This window comes from Salvelinus namaycush, chromosome 29, assembly GCF_016432855.1.
Source record: "Salvelinus namaycush isolate Seneca chromosome 29, SaNama_1.0, whole genome shotgun sequence".
Lineage (NCBI taxonomy): Eukaryota > Metazoa > Chordata > Actinopteri > Salmoniformes > Salmonidae > Salvelinus > Salvelinus namaycush.
In genome coordinates, this window is record NC_052335.1 from 14,756,472 (window position 1) to 14,776,330 (window position 19,859).

The 19,859-nt window shown below is 41.7% G+C and overlaps 1 protein-coding gene across 1 annotated transcript in view; it reads right to left on the reverse strand.

The window, feature by feature from the left end:
- Positions 1-226: 226 nt before the first annotated feature.
- Positions 227-19,859, reverse strand: part of kcnh5a (potassium voltage-gated channel, subfamily H (eag-related), member 5a) — a 122,375-nt gene continuing 102,742 nt past the window's right edge. The window contains exons 11-13 of the mRNA XM_038968738.1: positions 1,178-1,363; positions 833-1,114; positions 227-796 (exon numbers count right to left, since the gene is read on the reverse strand). Coding sequence (XP_038824666.1) covers positions 227-796; positions 833-1,114; positions 1,178-1,363 — 1,038 coding nt within the window. The remainder of the gene's footprint in view (positions 797-832; positions 1,115-1,177; positions 1,364-19,859) is intronic.

The following is a 19,859-nucleotide window of genomic DNA, read 5'->3' on the forward strand; positions in this document are numbered from 1 at the left end:
TTTATGCATGCAGTCAACTGCATAAATGTACAAGCAATTGCAATCCAAAGGTTTCTTGAAAATGTCTTTGGCAGGCCAGAATCCAGCTGGACATGCAAATGGTTATTTACACTAAAACTATTTCCCACCTAAATTCTGTGTCCAGTTACCTCATTTTGTCCATTAAATTAAAAGATTGGGCACGGAAGTCAAAGGCAAATAAATACATCAATGTTTTTTTTGTAATTCAAAAAGGTCCATCGTCTCTCTCAATGTCCGGTGTGACAGGTCTTGACACGGTGAAGATGTCCTGGCATTTGATCTTAGCCTTGGGGGTAGAGGTCTGCGGCAGTGAGAGCCTCCTCTTCTCAGACAGCAATCTCAGGATCTCACTAACTTGGGCTTCAAGTGTTGCTAAACGGCCACTCAGCATCTGGATATCTCCCTTCAGCTCCAGCTTGGCCTCCTGGAGAGTGGACTGGAGCAGCACCTGTTCAGACATGGGTTGGAAGGGGTGGCCAAGCACGCCCACACTCCCAACCCTGAGGCTGTGTTCAAAAGGACTTCTCCCCATTGGACTCCGCTCATAGGGGCTTGGTGCGTCCCCTGCCCTGTCGATCCGAAGATCACTCTTGGTAATGCCACTGTCGCAGGAGTCTGTCTTGTGGAGTGCGCTCTTCTCGTCGCCCCCCTCTCCTGTGCTGCTGGCGCCACCCCCGCTGCTGCTCTCCCCACCTTCTGCCTCCTGGCTCTTGCTGTCCTCAGTCAACTGTTCTGAGGATTGGGACACGTCACCCCATTCCTCCTCTTCTTTCTGCTGTGGCCCTTCAGGTTCATCAGGGGTCAGGGGCACTGCCGCTGTAGTAGCATTCTTAAACCGCATCCAGCCTTGACCACCACCTCCACCCCTGGGCCGTACCAGACTGGTGACCCTCAGGCAGTTCTGGTCCACCACACTGGGCTTCAGCTCCTTGACCTCGTGACAACCAGTGTGAATGGGCTCCCCAGTGTGGACATAGGCCAGTGAACTCTGCAACGGGGTGATCTGGGAGACAGTAACTACACTGGAGCCACCGCTGGTAGTCCCTCCACCTGTGCCAGGTGCCCCATTCTGCATCGGTGAGCCATTTTGGTGCTGCAAGGGGTGAGTCTGACACTGTTGGTGTGGGAGATTGGTAAGGGGGTGGTGGTGCTCAACCTGAAGCCGGTTACGCTCCAGGTCAGGCTGAGCTTGGATTGGCATGCGAATCTCTTTCTGCTGCTTGAACTTCTGGAAGAGCTTGCGAACCGGGTGGTCAACAGGAATGGAGAGCATTACTTCATTCTTCTGCTGCCGGCGCTCTTCCTCCTCCTTCTTCACATCGGCAATCTTTCGGAAGATTATCTGCAGAGATATTGCGAGGGGAAGAGAGATCTATGCGTAAGGACAGGCTGGTGAATCAGAACATGCCTTAATCACAAGTACTAGATTTTACAATCTAAATGTATTGTATACTGTCTTGCATATACTACGCTTCTGGCAAGGCATGTTTTTCCAACCACCATACAATTAAAAATATGATGCTATAATTTAATGGGATGAACACAAAAACTATTATAATTGTGATAAATATGTCGACAACTAGCAACTAAACGAAGCACCAAAACAACTCATGCACATACTGAACTCCACAGTGTTACTGATTGCATGTTCACTAGATACAGTATTGCCATTACTCGCAAATTATTGAAGCTAAAATATAAACCTGAAGAGGCATAAACTTGTGCTGCATAGACCTAGAGAAAAACAAATCACTGTTAACAAAATAAGATTTAAGTTTATAGATTTTATAGCGACATTACAGACGGACACGAAATTGTCTTGAGAGAAAAAATACAAAAATGCACATCTATGATAGTTACAGATTTAGCAGATCTGTATTTTCCAATCACCGTATAGTGCACTATGTCAATATTGTTGCACACAGTGTAAATCTGCTGGTAAACATCTCATAATAATGCTCATAATGCTGATGCATCTGAAGTAAAATGAAAATACAATTATAGCAAATGATAGATAATTTTATCTAATAACTGTTGAGATTGTCACATATATATTTTGTTATACAGTGATCCCTCGCCACTTCGCGGTTCACTTATCGCGGATTCGCTATTTCGCGGATTTTCATAATGCATTTTTTTTTTTTTTTTGGTGCATTGTGCTCTGCATTCTGATTCGCTAAAAACTCACTCCCGCTTCTTGTATCAAAACATGCTACGAATTGTGCTATCATTTTGTCGTCTCGTGCAGTTATGTGTACGTACATAAAACAGCTTGGCAAATTTACATTAAGTTGGCCAAATTATCTTGTAATTTCGAACATCTCCTAAACCCATAATGTCGACGAAACGGCCTACACGTGAGTCACTGTATTTGTATACATGTAATAGTTGCTAATTGTAAAAAAAATTTTTTTTTCTATTTCGCGGATTTCACTTATCGCGGGTCATTTTCGGAACGTAACCCCCGCGATAAACGAGGGATTACTGTATACACTATGGTAACACCTTGAGTTTAAACAATGAAAGACTGACACCTAGTGGCATATTTAAAATGACATCAGCAACATATTTGATGACTCCCAACCAACGTGACATCTGTGATAGGCTATTGGGTAATGCATATCTGATAGGCATACATAGAATGGAAATCGTCTTCACCCCCTTCTATCCATCTCTGTACCCTTTTGACTCTGGGTTTTTGTGCTACCCTTTGATTACATACAGTATTAATTTGATGGTGTTAATACATGTTTCAGTCCTCTACCTGATGACCCAGGCAGGCATAACCAGACCAGCTTCACAAACTAGAGTGGACACATAGTGTGGACTAGTGTGTATATGAACACCACACATTCATACCCTCTGCACTCCTTCCCTGGAAGAGAATACAAACTCTTGCAAATCCTCTGTGTGATGACTGATTTCATTCGTTATTGTATGAAGTTGCTGTTTATTTGCTCTGCCATTATTGTTATATGAGGTATGCTTGGTGGGGTTACCAAGAATTGTGGAAGGACTGTGATGTGATGTGGGATCTATAGGGTGTGTATTCTTTTTTCTATCCGCTGGCTATCTGGTCAACAGGCTACACTCTAGGCAGTCTCTTCTGTTGATGTGTGTGGGTCTGGTAGTGGTACTCTCGCTGTTCTACTATTTTCCTTTCGGCAGGGTTAATACCTGCCTGGCGCCCGAACAAAATCTTCTTTACCTTTCTCTAATTAATACCGCTACAGAAGTGGCACCCGAACAGGGACTTGAAGAGAAACACCCATGACACCATCCACACAAGGTTGAATCATGTCTTTTGTTGGAACCCCATACTGTGTCAATGTGGACACACCTAATGATAATCGTGTTCAAGATTCTTTCATTGTGGAAGGATTCGATGAACTAATGGAGTTGGATAGCACTGACCCTAATCCCCAGGTTTCTGGCTCGCCTATAACCTCTCCACCATTACCCTCACCTCAACCTCTTCCTGTTACCCTGCCCAGAGAGACTGGGAGAGGTGTCTCTGTGATCACTGGACGACTGGAACATCAATGGACACACCCCAATCATAGTTTGACAATGCAGGAGAATGCCATTCGCAAACTCAGTGAATGTGTGGAGGCTCATCAGACAGATGTGCAGCTGAGGTTGGATTACCTTCCCTGTCAAATGGAGGAAAACCAACAACAAATTGTTCAGAGACAAAAATATTTACACGATTCTCTGAAACAGGATATTCAGGGACAACTGCACCAGTTCAAAACACAAATGGAATCTAACCATCAGCAAGTCCTAATCTATCTTGAGGAGGAACAAAAACAGAGCAGAGGAGTCAGCCTCTGTTGTGAAGGGAGTGTGTTCTTATCTGAAGGAAGTTATGGAGGACATGAAGAACTCTCTCACAGGGGAACTACGATTGTTGATTGAACAAACTAAAAAGGACACCGTTAATGAGATGGAAAAAGCACAGAAGGCCACAGACCTTCAAATGGAAGAGCTGCACGAGGAGGAAATGAAAGGCTTTTCCCTTCTGGACAAATCTTTTGTACCTCCCTTAGGTTTTACCTCTGCCACTGGCTTGGTCAGTAACGGAATAGGAACAGGTAGCACTACAAAACCCCCTATGAAGATACTGTTAAACAGAACTCCCGCTGAAACTGTCATGCCTCCTCTAGAGCGCTCCCTCCCTATCAAACTACTTTTCCCCACTTTTGGCAGCCCAGAAGATGATGTTGATCCACTGTTTTTCTTATCTAAGTGTAATGATTTTCTTTCTATCCGGCCCCTTACTGACTGGGAGATTCTTGCCACCCTCCGCAGTGTTCTCCATGGTACAGCAAGAGACTGACGGGAGATAGCCTGTGAACATGTGAAAACCTGGGAGGAGTTTCAAAAAATATTCCTCTCAGCCTTCCTCTCAGAGGACTATGGGGATGAACTGGTGGAACGTGTTCGTAACAGAGTCCAGGGTGAAGCAGAGCCAATACGGGACTTAGAACTCGATAGGAGAAGGCAATGTAGGAGATGGAAGGCTGACATTACTGAGCCGGAGATGGTCAAACTCATTCTCAAGAACATGATTCCCCGCCTTGCTAGTCAACTTCGAGAACGTGTGCAGAATGTGGATGATCTGGTGCGTCTGGGGACTCAGTTTGAGAAGGACTGGAAGCACCACCTTCAAACTAAAAACCCTGTTCCCTCATCCCAGTATACCCATAGCTCTCTGGGGGCTAAACCATCTCAGATATTTGTACCCAAGAGCCAAGACAAAAGTCCAGTGATGTGTTGGCGGTGTAAAGTCCAACATCCTCCAGGTTCTTGCCCGCTCTGTCCAGCGGCAGGATTCCGGAAAAGGTCAGAAAGGACAGAAGACCGACAGTCTAGACAGACGTGGTGGCTTGCATACCATTGGGTCAGCCTTAATGCCCATGAAGCCTTTAGACATCACCCCTAGCTGTCTTATTACTATTCCGCAACAACTATTGGTGCCCCTGACTGTTAGGAACTGGAGAGGGAAGGCCATAATTGACACAGGAGCAACTTACACCCTGATGCAAGAGGCCCTGTGGCAGAACATGGCATTACCTCATGAGGAGCTACAAACATGGGAGGAGGGACCATTGTACTTGGCCAATGGAGAACCTACCACCCCTTTGGGCTGGATTAGTATAATAATACAACTGCATGATGAGACTATTAAACTTCCTGTGGCTATTCTTGCAGATTCAAGCCTTGCATTTGCTGTAGTCCTTGGTCTAGACTTATCCGACTGCAGAAGTTTGACTTCATCATTGAGTATCGCAAAGGAAAACTGAACGTTGTACCAGATGCCCTTTCTCGGATTACAGAGACTGCCAATGTTTGTCCTCCCTTGTGCAGCACTTACACTACCGCTAAGTGTCTGGATGATTCCTTTCCTCTGGATGATGAGAGTGTATGGAGAGCCCAGCAGAAGGATGCTGCCATCATGGCGATCCACAAGAGTCTGTCTGAAGAAGACTCAAAGAGTCGTTTCAATGATAAGTATAGCATAATTCAGGATAAAGTGTATCGAAAAACTCCAAGAGGAGAGGGAATACACAGCTCCCATTATCGCGTCTTCATTCCCTCTACATTGAGTGACCAGATAATCCAAGCTTATCATGCTAACCCCATGAGTGGCCATCTTGGAGTTTTTAAGACGTATCGAAGACTACAAGAGGTGGTTTACTGGCCAGGCATGTGGGTTGATACCCGGAAGTTTGTACAGCAGTGTGAAGTCTGCCAGAAATACAAACCAGACATTGGCAGACCTGCTGGAAAAATGCAGTAGACCGTGGTAAACCATCCAAATGAAATGTTGGGAATTGACCTCATGGGACCTTTTCCTCCCAGCCGGGGAACCCGGAATGAATTTTATTGGTGGTAGTGGACTACTACACACACTGGGTGGAGTTGTTTCCACTCCGCAAAGCCACTGCATCAGCCATTGCTCTAATTCTGCGACGGGAGGTCTTTACCAGATTCGGAATTCCAGACAATCTTCTCTGACCGAGGTCCGCAGTTCATATCAGGAATATACAAAGAGCTTTGTACCTACTGGGGTGTAATTGCCAAGCTGACCACAGCCTACCATCCTCAGACCAACCTGACCGAGAGGGTAAACCGTACCCTGAAAGGGATGATTGCTTCATTCGTGGGGGATCAGCACACAAGGTGGGATCAACATCTTCCTGAATTTCGCTTTGCACTGAACTCTGCCGTGCAGGAGACTTCTGGGGTCACTCCCGCTGAACTCCACCTGGGAAGACCACTAAAAGGTCTGATGGACAGAGTCTTGCAAAGTTCTAATGTTTCACCTGACTGCCCAGCGTTTGATGCCGTACAACACCACCACACCTTGCTAGCCAGAGTGGAGGTCAGCAAAACCAAAGCCAAACAACGACAGCTGAGAAACTATGATAAACATAGACGAGACGTGTGTTTCCCACCCCAGTCTCGTGTCTGGGTACGTTCCCATCATCTGTCGAAGGCATCTAAGAAGTTCACTGCCAAGCTAGCTTCGAGATGGAAAGGCCCATACCGTGTAGTGCAGCAGTTGGGACCAGTGAACTACTTGGTCTGTTTGGAGGACACTGGGGAAGATGTCAGGACGGTGCATGTTGTTGACCTAAAGCCTTGCTACCCTACGGCAGAAGAGCTGGATCGCAGGCAAAAGCAACACCTGCAGGAACTCTTCGTGGAGGACTCTGATGATGAGGACTTCCCTGGTTTTGGATAGCAGGAACATTAACTTGTCAAAGCCTGCATCCTCTCTGTTTCTACAGGCTTTGTTTTTTCATGGGGGGAGGAGTGTGGCGAAATCCTGCACTTAAGTGCGCTGCCACTTTAAGAGCGCATGAGCAGTAGGAAGGAGGAGATAAAAGAGCTCGTTAAGCTCTATTGGGGAGGAGCTATAGATTGGCGCGACAGTTTTGGTTGTGTGTGTTATGCTGCAGAGTTTGTTTGTTTATCTTCAGCGTATGTGGTTGTACAGTGTTTGGAACAATCCTCGGTGTGATCGCTCGACGACGTGGTTGTTCTCATGTGGGACCGCGACGGTTATGGATCAAAGGGATTAGTAGCAACATTGTTGCGAAGCGTTCAACTACAACCCAACACTCCATCGGACAGTCAGACCGTACACCTGCAACCTCAAGACCACAGCTAAGACCTCTCTTGTTCCCTTTCTCTCTTTCTCTTCCCGCTATGGTCCAGTGCTTTACACTGCAACCTACTCTATTTTCATAAATGCATTGAAGTTTCATTGGAGCTGGACTAGTGTGTATATGAACACCACACATTCATACCCTCTGCACTCCTTCCCTGGAAGAGAATACAAACTCTTGCAAATCCTCTGTGTGATGACTGGTTTCATTCGTTATTGTATGAAGTTGCTGTTTATGTGCTCTGCCATTATTGTTATATGAGGTATGCTTGGTGGGGTTACCAAGAATTGTGGAAGGACTGTGATGTGATGTGGGATCTATAGGGTGTGTATTCTTTTTTCTATCCGCTGGCTATCTGGTCAACAGGCTACACTCTAGGCAGTCTCTTCTGTTGATGTGTGTGGGTCTGGTAGTGGTACTCTCGCTGTTCCTTTCGGCAGGGTTAATACCTGCCTGGCGCCCGAACAAAATCTTCTTTACCTTTCTCTAATTAATACCGCTACAGAAGTGTGGAAGTGGCGCCCGAACAATAGCTCCTCCCCAAAAAGCTGAACGAGCTCTTTTATTTCCTCCTTTCTACTGCTCATGCGCTCTTAAAGTGGCAGCGCACGGTGAAGGCTCCGTGCAGGATTTCGCCACAGTTGCTTCTTGGCTTTCTAATCTTCATATTAACGACGATAAGAGCATCTTCTCTAGGAACCATTGGGGATTATTGTACACTGCTCAAAAAAATAAAGGGAACACTTAAACAACACAATGTAACTCCAAGTCAATCACACTTCTGTGAAATCAAACTGTCCACTTAGGAAGCAACACTGATTGACAATAAATTTCACATGCTGTTGTGCAAATGGAATAGACAAAAGGTGGAAATTATAGGCAATTAGTAAGACACCCCCCAAAAAGGAATGGTTCTGCAGGTGGTGACCACACACCACTTCTCAGTTCCTATGCTTCCTGGCTGATGTTTTGGTCACTTTTGAATGCTGGCGGTGCTTTCACTCTAGGGGTAGCATGAGACGGAGTCTACAACCCACACAAGTGGCTCAGGTAGTGCAGCTCATCCAGGATGGCACATCAATGCGAGCTGTGGGAAAAAGGTTTGCTGTGTCTGTCAGCGTAGTGTCCAGAGCATGGAGGCGCTACCAGGAGACAGGCCAGTACATCAGGAGACGTGGAGGAGGCCGTAGGAGGGCAACAACCCAGCAGCAGGACCGCTACCTCCGCCTTTGTGCAAGGAGGTGCACTGCCAGAGCCCTGCAAAATGACCTCCAGCAGGCCACAAAAACAGTTTGCCAATTTCCCAAACCCCACAGATATCTTGCAAAATAAAACACATTAATCATGTACTCTCTGCTCAAAATTAAACTCTGCATACAAATGAGACACACACATCAAATGAATCTAACTTAGTGAAACCCAGATCACACTAATGAGACATATTCAAAACACTACTATCAGAACCTATTTCACTGTAAAGACTAAGATTTTGCTGTGATACTGTATATTGTGTGTGTACTCAAACAGGAAAGGAATACAAATGCAAAAATGTATGTTTTATATTTCAACATGACTCAATACATGTCAAACAGCAAACTGTAAGCACACATACAGTAAAAATGCAAACATACAGTAAATATATTTTGCATATGTAAAGGAAGAAAAATAGTCCTATTTGTACTACTGTACTGTATGTTAGATCAATCGTACGGAATAGATAAAGAAACTGTCAAATCTAATTCATAAGTCAAGAAACAAATACAAAATCAGTCATGTCTGTTGTTTTGGTCCGTCCACAGATTTTCATCAACATCACAGTTGATATTCTCCTTGGCCAGACAGCGGGGGAAATATCTTCTGGCATTACACATCCACCCCTGACAGGACTCTGCTGGAATGTCACCACAGGCCTCCTCCATTGCCTGGAGAAGGGCCATACGTTCATGGGGTTTGCAATCATACACCTATCACCGCCATGCTGAAAACAACTCGTTAATGGGGTTGAGAAATGGGGAATATGGTGGGAGATAGAGAATTGTAAACCTAGGATAGTCATGGAACCAGTTGTAGACCTGAGCATCCCGATAGAAAAAGATTGTTGTGTAAGGTGTTCAGGAAATTAAGGAGATGGGCAGTGTTGTATGATCCCATGGGTGGCATGGCGATGGAGGACCCTATTGTGGCTCATAGCTGTACATATGGTGACATTTCTCCTGCACTGGCCAGGTACCTCAATGATGGCACGTTGACCAATGATGTTCCTTCCTCTCCTCCTCGTCTTTGCCAAATTGAATCCAGCCTCATCTATGAATTTGATTTCCTGGGGGATGGGACTTGCATCCAAATCCATGATTCTCTGAAATGACAGTGAATACTGTAATTGCTGTGTAGTAAAGTTCACTGGCAATGTTTCAAGAGTGTAATACTAGTACATTACTTACTTGCACATATTTGTACCGTTTATCCTTCACTCTTTGGGAATTCCTTTCAAATGGGACTCTGTAGATTTGCTTCATTCGGAGATGGTGTTTCTTAAGGATGCAGGCTATGTTTGGAAAATGGCAGGGTTTTCAAAAATCTGTTGGATTTCCCGCAGTCTTATGACATTTGCACAGTGGCAGCCTCCTGTTAGTCTGTAAATAGACGCGTTCTACCTCCAAGTGATGATCGTCTTTCAGTTCTACAATAACAAAATAGTATACAGTACAGTGAACACTACAGTAATACAGTATAAAAGATAAACATGTTACAAAGTAATATAGCTCTCAATTTCCTACATACATACAGTAATACATGAAACATTGACTTTGTTTCCCCTTACAGTATGTATTGGAATCTACCGTCTTTACTGTGCTTTACGTTGTTCTACTGTCAAGTAGTAAAAGTAGTAGATAGGTCCAATGTCTGCAGTACGTACCTATTATCATTTTGGAAAATCCAGATGATGGAATGATGGACGCTACGGTGAAGCGGCTCAGATTGGGCTGCACTCTCTGCCCAACCTCTCTCAAGGTCAAACCATGGTCACTCTACCATAAAGGCCTGATTGGTGGAGTGCTACGGAGATGGTTGTCCTTCTGAAAAGTTATCCCATCTCCATAGAGGAACTCTAGAGCTCGATCAGGGTGACCACCGGGTTCTTGACCAAGTCCATTCTCCCCCAATTGCTCAGTTTGGCCAGGCAGCCAGCTCTAGGAAGAGTCTTGGTGGTTCCAAACTTCTTCCATTTACAAATGATGGAGGCCACTGTGTTCTTGGGGACTTTCAATGCTGCAGAATGTTTTTGGGTACCCTGACATGCAATGTCAACTGTAGGACCTTATATAGACAGGTGTGTGCCTTTCCAGATCATGTCCAATCAACTGAATTTACCACAGATAGACTCCAATCAAGTTGTAGAAACATATCAAGGATGATCAATGGAAACAGGATGCACCTGAGCTCAATTTTGAGTCTCATAGCAAAGGGTCTGAATACTTATATAAATAAGGTATTTCTGATTTTTATTTGTAATACATTTACAAACCTGTTTTCACTTTGTCATTATTGGGTATTGTGTGTAGATTGATGAGGAAAAAAACTAATGTAATCCATTTTAAAATAAGGCTGTAACATAACAAAATTAGAAAAGTGTCAAGGGGTCTGAATACTTTCCGAATGCACTGATCTAAGTAATACTGTATATAATCAAAGCATCACTAAGGGCAGCACAGAAACCCAGAGTCAAAAAGGGTCCAGAGATGGAGAAAAAGGGGATGGAGACGATTTCATTATATGTACGCCCATCAGATATATATTACTCAATATCCTATCACAGATGTCACGTTGGGAGTCGTCTGTGAATTGTTGGATATTTCAGTAGGCCAGTAACCAGAGCTTTGCTGTTTTGGACACAATAACGGACAAGGAAACATTTGGCGGGAGTGAGCTGGCAACTGGAGGGTTGCTGGCATCAGAGTTTCAGGTGCCACCTTCTGCCTTTTTGCCCTTGAGCAAGCCATTTAACTACTTAATCTGCTCCAGGAGCACTGTTCTGCGGCTGACCCATGCTGCTTTCGGCCTCCTGGTGTACGTGTGTGCGTGCGTGTGTTTGGCGGGCTCAGGGGAGGCATAGCTCTGCGAATCTTGACTGCACAAAATCTATTATTAGGCAGGGAATACTATTTGTAGATCAGTAATTCTACACCTCACTTTGCTCAAAATGATCCTCTCCAATGGACTCAGAACTTGTAGCAAAAAAAGTGTCAATTAGGGGCAGTTAAATGGGAGAGTCAATGAGGCGGCAGGTAGCCTAGTCGTTAGAGCTTTGGGCCAGTAAACGAAAGGTTGCTTGATTGAATGCCCGAGTTGACAAGGTAAAAATCTGTCGTTCTGCCCTTGAACAAGGCAATCAACCCACTGTTCCCCACTAGGCTGTCATTGTAAATAAGAATTTGTTCTTAACTGACTTGCCTAGTTAAATAAAGGTACAAAAAAACAACCATGGAAGTGTGCTGCGTTAATGACCAAGTGGGAATTTATCACATACGACTTGGACAAATCCACTTGAACGGCCCTCCAACTGGTAATTAGTAGTGAGAAACTCATCTGTTTTTCCTGAGCAATGTTCCCTCTAATCTGGGGAACGCAACTCCCCGGGACTGCCAAACAGAAGAAATATCAACATGCACGAGATTGAACTACTTCACTCAACTTTCTAGAGTTTTCCCCTTTAGTGAACACACTACGTTTCCCTTTACTTTGGGAATTGTGATCGAATCAACGCAATATTATCCACTTTCAATGCAACATACCGAAACAAAACAAACTATGCAAGACTTCGTTCGCAGAACTAACTATGCAAGAGATTTTGTTGTAGGCATCGTAGTAGAATTCTATTGCATTGACACTCAAGACTCAGCCCGTACTCTACACAGACCAGTGCAAAAAAAACAATCAGAGCTGCAGTAGGCCTATATGCAAATAGACCATTGCCATATATGGATCTGTGCCATTCACGTTGAACTGGACTGTGTTTACAGCATGAGCGGTCATGAGTAGATACGCTTGTTTTGAGATCAAAGCGGGAGCTGCATGTAGCCAAGTGTGCACATTTGTTCTTATCCTTTGTACATTTCTAGACATCTTTCACAAGTGAGTATGAAAATAGCTTTTTTGTCTTAAAGGGGCATTGTTGTATTTAAAAAAAAAAAAGGCTTGAAGAAGCTAAATAGCCAATAGGCAGAGGGTAGCATGATTTGTCTGATTCTCTGTAATAATGGTATGGGAATAATAATGCATTTTATTTTGTAAAGTGGTTTCTTGCATCAAACAACAGTGGTCCTTTATATCTCAGTTGGTAGAGCATGGTGCTTGTAATGCCAGGGTAGTGTGTTCAATTCCCGGGACCACCCATACATAAAATGTATGTATGGGGTCCGATCCTTAAGAGGTTTTAAAGCTTGATGAGAGCATGGTTGTTCAGGGCAGGATAGTTGCTTGGCTTTGGAACATTCTCAGCACATTTAAGGAACTTAACAAAAAAAAATCATTACTTTAACTGAACATTTCCTAAAAGTTCAAATGTGGTTACATTTAATTTAAATGTTGGTAATGTTCTAGGAACATTCTCCCACTGTTTTGACATTGACAATGTTCTCAAATAGTTCAGATAACTTTAAGAAACAATGTTCTTCTGTGGGAATTTCAGTACTTCAGCATAACTTTTCCTACAGGTTCTCTCATGATTCTATTTAAAGTCATGTTCTCAAATTGTTCAGAGAACGTTAAAACGTTCCATAAAAACACACAAGAAAACTTTAGTAAAGTTCAGAGAACGTTCTAAGAATATTATTTAAAAACATGTACAGTACCAGTCAAAAGTTTGGACACACCTACTCATTCAAGGGTTTTTCTTTATTTTTACTATTTTGTACATTGTAGAATAATAGTGAAGGCATCAAACTATGAAATAACACACGGAATCACATAGTGACCAAAAAAGTGTTAAACAAATCAAAATATATTTTATATTTGAGATTCTTCAACGTAACCACCCTTTGCCTTGATGACAGCTTTACCTATTTGGTAAAAGACCAAGTCCATATTATGACAAGAACAGCTCAAATAAGCAAAGAGAAACGACAGTCCATCATTACTTTAAGACATGAAGGTCAGTCAATACGGAACATTTCAAGAACTTTGAAAGTTTCTTCAAGTGCAGTCCCAAAAACCATCAAGCACTATGATGAAACTGGCTCTCATGAGGACCGCAACAGGAAAGGAAGACCCAGAGTTACCTCTGCTGCAGAGGATAAGTTCATTACAGTTACCAGCCTCAGAAATTGCAGCCCAAATAAATGCTTCACAGAGTTCAAGTAACAGACATATCTCAACATCAACTGTTCAGATGTGAGAGACTGTGTGAATCAGGCCTTCATGGTTGAATCGCTACAAAGAAACCACTACTAAAGGACACCAATAAGAAGAAGAGACTGCGTGAATCAGGCCTTCATGGTTGAATCGCTACAAAGAAACCACTACTAAAGGACACCAATAAGAAGAACAGACTGTGTGAATCAGGCCTTCATGGTTGAATCGCTACAAAGAAACCACTACTAAAGGACACCAATAAGAAGAAGAGACTTGCTTGACCCAAGAAACACGAGCAATGGACATTAGACAGGTGGAAATCTGTCCTTTGGTCTGATGAGTCCAAATTTGAGATTATTGGTTCCAACCGCCGTGTCATTGTGAGACGCAGAGTAGGTGAATGGATGATCTCCGCATGTGTGGTTCACACTGAAGCATGGAGGAGGAGATGTGATGGTGTGGGGGTGCTTTGCTGGTGAAACTGATTTATTTAGAATTCAAGGCACATTTATGCAGCATGGCTACCACAACATTCTGCAGCGATACACCATCCCATATGGTTTGCACTTAGTAGGACTATAATTTGTTTTTCAACAGGACAATGACCCAACTCCTCCAGTCTGTGTAAGGGTTATTTTACCAAGAAAGAAAGTGATGGAGTGCTGCATAAGATGACTTGTTCTCTACAATCACCCGATCTCAACCCAATTGAGATGGTTTGGGATAAGTTGCACCGCAGAGTGAAGGAAAAGCAGCCAACAAGTGTTCAGCATAACTCCTTCAAGACTGTTATAAAAGTATTCCAGGTGAAGCTGGTTGAGAGAATGCTGAGTGCGCAAAGCACTCATCAAGGCAAAGGATGGCTACACCTTTTTCGGTAGTACATGATTCCATATGTGTTATTTCATAGTTTTGATGTCTTCACTTTTTTATTCTACAATTTAGAAAATAAAAAAAATAAAGAAAAACCCTTGAATGAGTAGGTGTGTCCAAAATTTTGACTGGTACTGTCATATACATTCTGTTCTCAGTATCAATAAAACTCGCTCTATCCTCTATCTTGCTAAGTGTGATAGCCCCGCACACTAATTATCCACACCTGATCTCAATGAGTGCTTGTTTCCTTTGAAATAGGTTCTGTTTGAATCAGGGCTGACCCCATTTAGTCGACTGGTGGATTGTTTGGTCAATAGGCTGTTGTTCGGCTGACATTTTTTTAGTAGAGTGGTCACAAATGTATTTATTTTTCATAGCACATGCGGCAACTGTCTGATTCGTGCCTAGAATAATCTATTGCGCAGGTCACAGGGAAGGCACTGTCCGGCCACATTGTGTGCGCGAGCATTGCAAATTATTATTATACCAAATGTGTATATATATTTATTTATTTTTACTATAGACATAGGCAACTTAACATTTCACAGACATGGATCCACTAAACCAGCTATGACGTTGGCTAGGACTTAATGCCCAGCCAACATAAAAAAGATGAATAAAGACAAAAACCACCACCTCAGACATACATACATTTCAACAAACATTAAAGACATCATACATGTTCCCTCAGTTTCCACACCCATCTTGTTGCTGCCATATGGCATAGAGTAGCCCATTTTTTTTCAATATTAAATAATAATGCATTTGATTCATCCACTGTCTTAACAATGGTGGATCATTTGATTTCCAGTTTTTAAGTATTTTTTTAATTTATTTTTATTGCAGAGAAAAGAATGGTCCATCCCATTGGGTAGCTCATCGCAACCTCATATGCCATGTCTTGAAATATGCAGATAGACGGATTAAAACTTACATTGCAACACTTCTGATAGCCAACTTTCTAACTTTATAGCACTCCCATGAATTATTAAGTCATTGCTTGACTCAACTGCTTTTGTGCTGTAGAATTTGTGAATTTTGTCTCTTGTATAATACATTCTGTACATTAATTTATACTGGATTAAACGTGCATTTTCGTTAACTGTAATTTTGTTAATTATGTTCTATCACTCCCTCCATCATCGGATGGGGCCACAGTGTCTCCTGACCCCTCCTGTCTCAGCCTCCAGTATTTATGCTGCAGTAGTTTATGTGTCGGGGGGCTAGGGTCAGTCTGTTATATCTGGAGTATTTCTCCTGTCTTATCCGGTATCCTGTGTGAATTTAAGTATGCTCTCTCTAATTCTCTCTTTCTCTCTTTCTTTCTTTCTTTCTCTCTCTCTCTCTCTCTCTCGGAGGACCTGAGCCCTAGGACCATGCCTCAGGACTACCTGGCATGATCACTCCTTGTTGTCCCCAGTCCACCTGGCCGGGCTGCTGCTCCAGTTTCAACTGTTCTGCCTGCGGCTATGGAACCCTGGCCTGTTCACTGTGATTACTATTATTTGACCATGCTGGTCATTTATGAACATTTGAACATCTTGGCCATGTTCTGTTATAATTTCCACCCGGCACAGCCAGAAGAGGACTGGCCACCCCTCATAGCCTGGCTCCTCTCTAGGTTTCTTCCTAGGTTTTGGCCTTTCTAGGGAGTTTTTCCTAGCCACCGTGCTTCTACACCTGCATTGCTTGCTGTTTGGGGTTTTAGGTTGGGTTTCTGTACAGCACTTTGATATATCAGCTGATGTAAGAAGGGCTATATAAATAAATTTGATCTTGCGCAAATATCAGTTATTTTTAAATGTTGGTTCCAATATAGACTCTCTGCAAGGTTTTGTATATCTTACATATCATATGAGTATACTTTTCTGACTGAAATAGGATTCCCTCAACATTGCTCTGATGTTCAAAAGATTTCAAATCTAAATTTTGTGATATAACATTTTTAAGTTCCATGATTTAGAAAATGTCTACATTGATCAGTCCAAAATTGCTTTTGAATTCTGTGATGAAAATAATTGTATTTCCTATTGTTTCACTTAATTAGATCTTTTTTTATGTTGTTGAGTAATGGAATAAAGTTATCTTTATGTGTTGTTTGTTGTCACTTATTTCGCATCTTAAATATTTGTTGTGATCCACTTAAAAGATTGCTGTAGATAATGAGTGATTTTTCCTATTGCCATTATTTACGTTTTTTCCCAAATACATTTTATATCATGAGATTTTAGAGTATTCTGGAAATATTTATATTGAGGGGGGCATTGAGTTTTCAATATTAGTCAGGTATATCAGAAGATCGTTGGCAAATACATTTAGTTTATATTCATGTTTACCAATACTGATAACTGTCATGTTTTTGTCCTGTCTAATTCTTTCTGCTAGCGGTTTAATTGCAAGTGCAGACAGGAGGGGGGAGAGAGGACATCCCTGTCTTGTGCTCCTTTTTAAAGCAAGTTAATCAGATCATGTATTAGTTGTATATATTTTTTCTTTATGATATTTATATAATATTTTAATTAAATGTATTATTTGAAAGCTGGAAAGTTGAAGGATTACGAAGTTTTGAATAGAAATGGCCATCAAGACGGTCAAAAGCCTTTTCAGCATCAACAGCCATTATTGATAAATCTACATCTTGTTTTTTTTAGCTTATTGTATTATACTGAACATGTCCTTGTATTTGTTCGCAAGTGTCTATTTTTAATAAACTCTATTTGAATAATATGGATCAAGTCTGGTAAGAACTTTGCCATTCTGTTTGATACATGGAATTAGAAAGCACTGAATTGAGTGACGTGTTGTCAAATATTTTGTCCCAGAATGTTGGCTAAAATTCTATGGGAAAGCCGTCCATACTTGGTGCTTTTCTCTGCATTAATATTTTAACAGTGTCTAATATTTTGTTATGGTTGATTTCTATTTTTAGTGATTTGTTTTTGTCTGCTGATAGTTGCTTCAGGGTTGTTGAGTCTAAGAAAGCTGTAGGATCAGTCCAACTGTTGTTTATTCTGATTTACAGTATATAGAATTTCATAGAAGCTTTTAAAATGGTAATTAATAGCATTGTCGTTTCTAATTAAAGCATTTGTATCCTTATATTTTAAAATTATAACTGGTTTGACGTGTATTCGTTTTGTGAGGGCTGCGAGGTGTTTACCAGGTTTATTTGCCATTCAATTGTGTGCTTTATTTGAATTTAACCTGTAGTTGTTGGTTCTCTTAAAAAATAAAATCATATTCTTAAGTTCAGAAATTGTATTTTCTTCTTTACCTTGTAAATATTTTTTATGGGCCTTTTCTAAAATGGTGATTTATTTTTCATTCATTTTAATTTCTAACTCAGAATATGATAGTATCATTTCCCTTACGTATGCATGCCTTTAAAGCATGCACAATTATGTCGGGGGTCAGTTTTTCTCTGTCCTCTATGTCTACATTTGTATTGGTAAAGTTTAACATTTTTTGTTTGCATATTTAGTAAATGTCGGGTCTTGAAGATGTTTTCTGTTCATTCTCCATATGTCACTAATTGTATTTTCTGTTGGTGTAGTTATCAATGATGCAGGAGAATTATCCGATATCACTACGTCATGGACTTTTTAACCCAGTATATTGTTGAGTGCATTTTTGGAAAGAAAAATGTAGTCAATTCTTGAATAGATTTTCTTACTTTGTAGTAGTCTTTTGTAGTTGAGAATAGTAATCTCCAGGTGTCCTGTAAATTATTTGTGGAGATTAACATTTTCAGCATCTTTGGAGGCTCCTTGAATTTGCCTTTTTTATTTCTGTGTCTATTTAACTTGTGGAATGTGTGATTTAAATTATAGTTCCTGTCTGGATTTGATTAAACATAGCTTGAATTCTATCTAAAAACATAATGTAACATACATTTCAAAATTAGAAAACGGCCTTCTTGGTCCATGTGCTGGGATATAAGGGAAAATGGTATATTCTTGTTTATCAGGATGCCTACACCTCTCCTGTTAATACAGTAGGTGGCAGCATAGCCCTCTCCAATCCAGCTCCTCTTTAAATGTTCAATCAAAGTTAACCCTGTATGTTTCATCTATCATTGAATAAACGTAATACAAAAATGTTTTGCAGAAGGCAGTGGACATCCCATTGATATGGGAGATTCATAGTATGAATACATACTGTAGTTATTGTATACATTACATATATAGAACATGTGAACATGTAGGCTGAGAAAACATTTAACAGAGAACACAAAAGAACAAAAAGCAAAGCACTTCTTTGCACTTTGAGGCGCTGCGCCTTTTATATGTTTTTTAAGCTCCAACTCCTCTCCTAATGTACCAACAGTCTGTGGATCATGTTATTGTAAATACATTGGAGAAGGCTTTCCACTTAAGTACTGTGCTCAGTTTGTAATACCTTGTCAATGAAAGTATATTGGCTGGTGGGGAGAGTGGGTGCACCGAAAGGCCAGAGTGAGATGAGTTGAGAGGCACCACACAACGTGTCAGATGCCCTCTCAGCTACCCCGTCCCAATCCCTCGGATAGAGCACATCTCCACTCTAACCAATGACCACCATTGGATCTTAGCTATAATGGTTAAAAATGAATAATAATGACTCAACGTCCTCTCCTAATCGGGCCAGAACTAATTCATTTTACAGAAGGTTTGCAAGTCACAAAAATAAACACAATTACATTGTAGTATAGATACATCCTTCTTTTTGCCCTCTCCCAAGTCAAGCGTATCCCTCTCCACCTCCCCCTCCCAGTTTTCCTCCCCCCTTTATCTCACCCAAGCCGAGCTTCCCCTCTTCCCTAACCGGATCAAGTACCCTCCCCCTTCCTCCCCCACCGCCTTACCCACCCAAACCACACATACACCGGCACACACATACATTTGAGAGAGTATTTTATCTTTCTGTAATCGAGACCATGTAATATCTAACAAAAGGGTATTTTTAATGATCTCTTATGCTTTATTTGACCAATTTTATCAACACTGCCCTGAAAATATTCAACTCATAATTTCATTTTGATTTAACTAACTCCTCCATAGAGTATCCATATATACTGAACAAAAATATAAATGCAACATGTAAAGTGTTGGTCCCATGTTTAATGAGCTGAAATGAAAGATCCCAGAAATGTGCCTTATGCAGAAAAAGCTTATTCTACTCCATTTTTGTGCACAAATTTGTTTACCTCCCTGTTAGTGAGCATTTCTCCGTTGCCAAGATAATCCATCCACCTAAAATGTGTGGCATATCAAGAAGCTGATTAAACAGAATGATCATTACACAGGTGCACCTTGTGCTGGGGTCAATAAAAGGCCACTCTAAAATATGCAGTTTTGTCACACAACACAATGCCATAGATCTCAAGTATTGAGGGAGCGTGCAATTTGCCTGTTAACTTCAGGAATGTCCACCAGAGCTGTTGCCATAGAATTT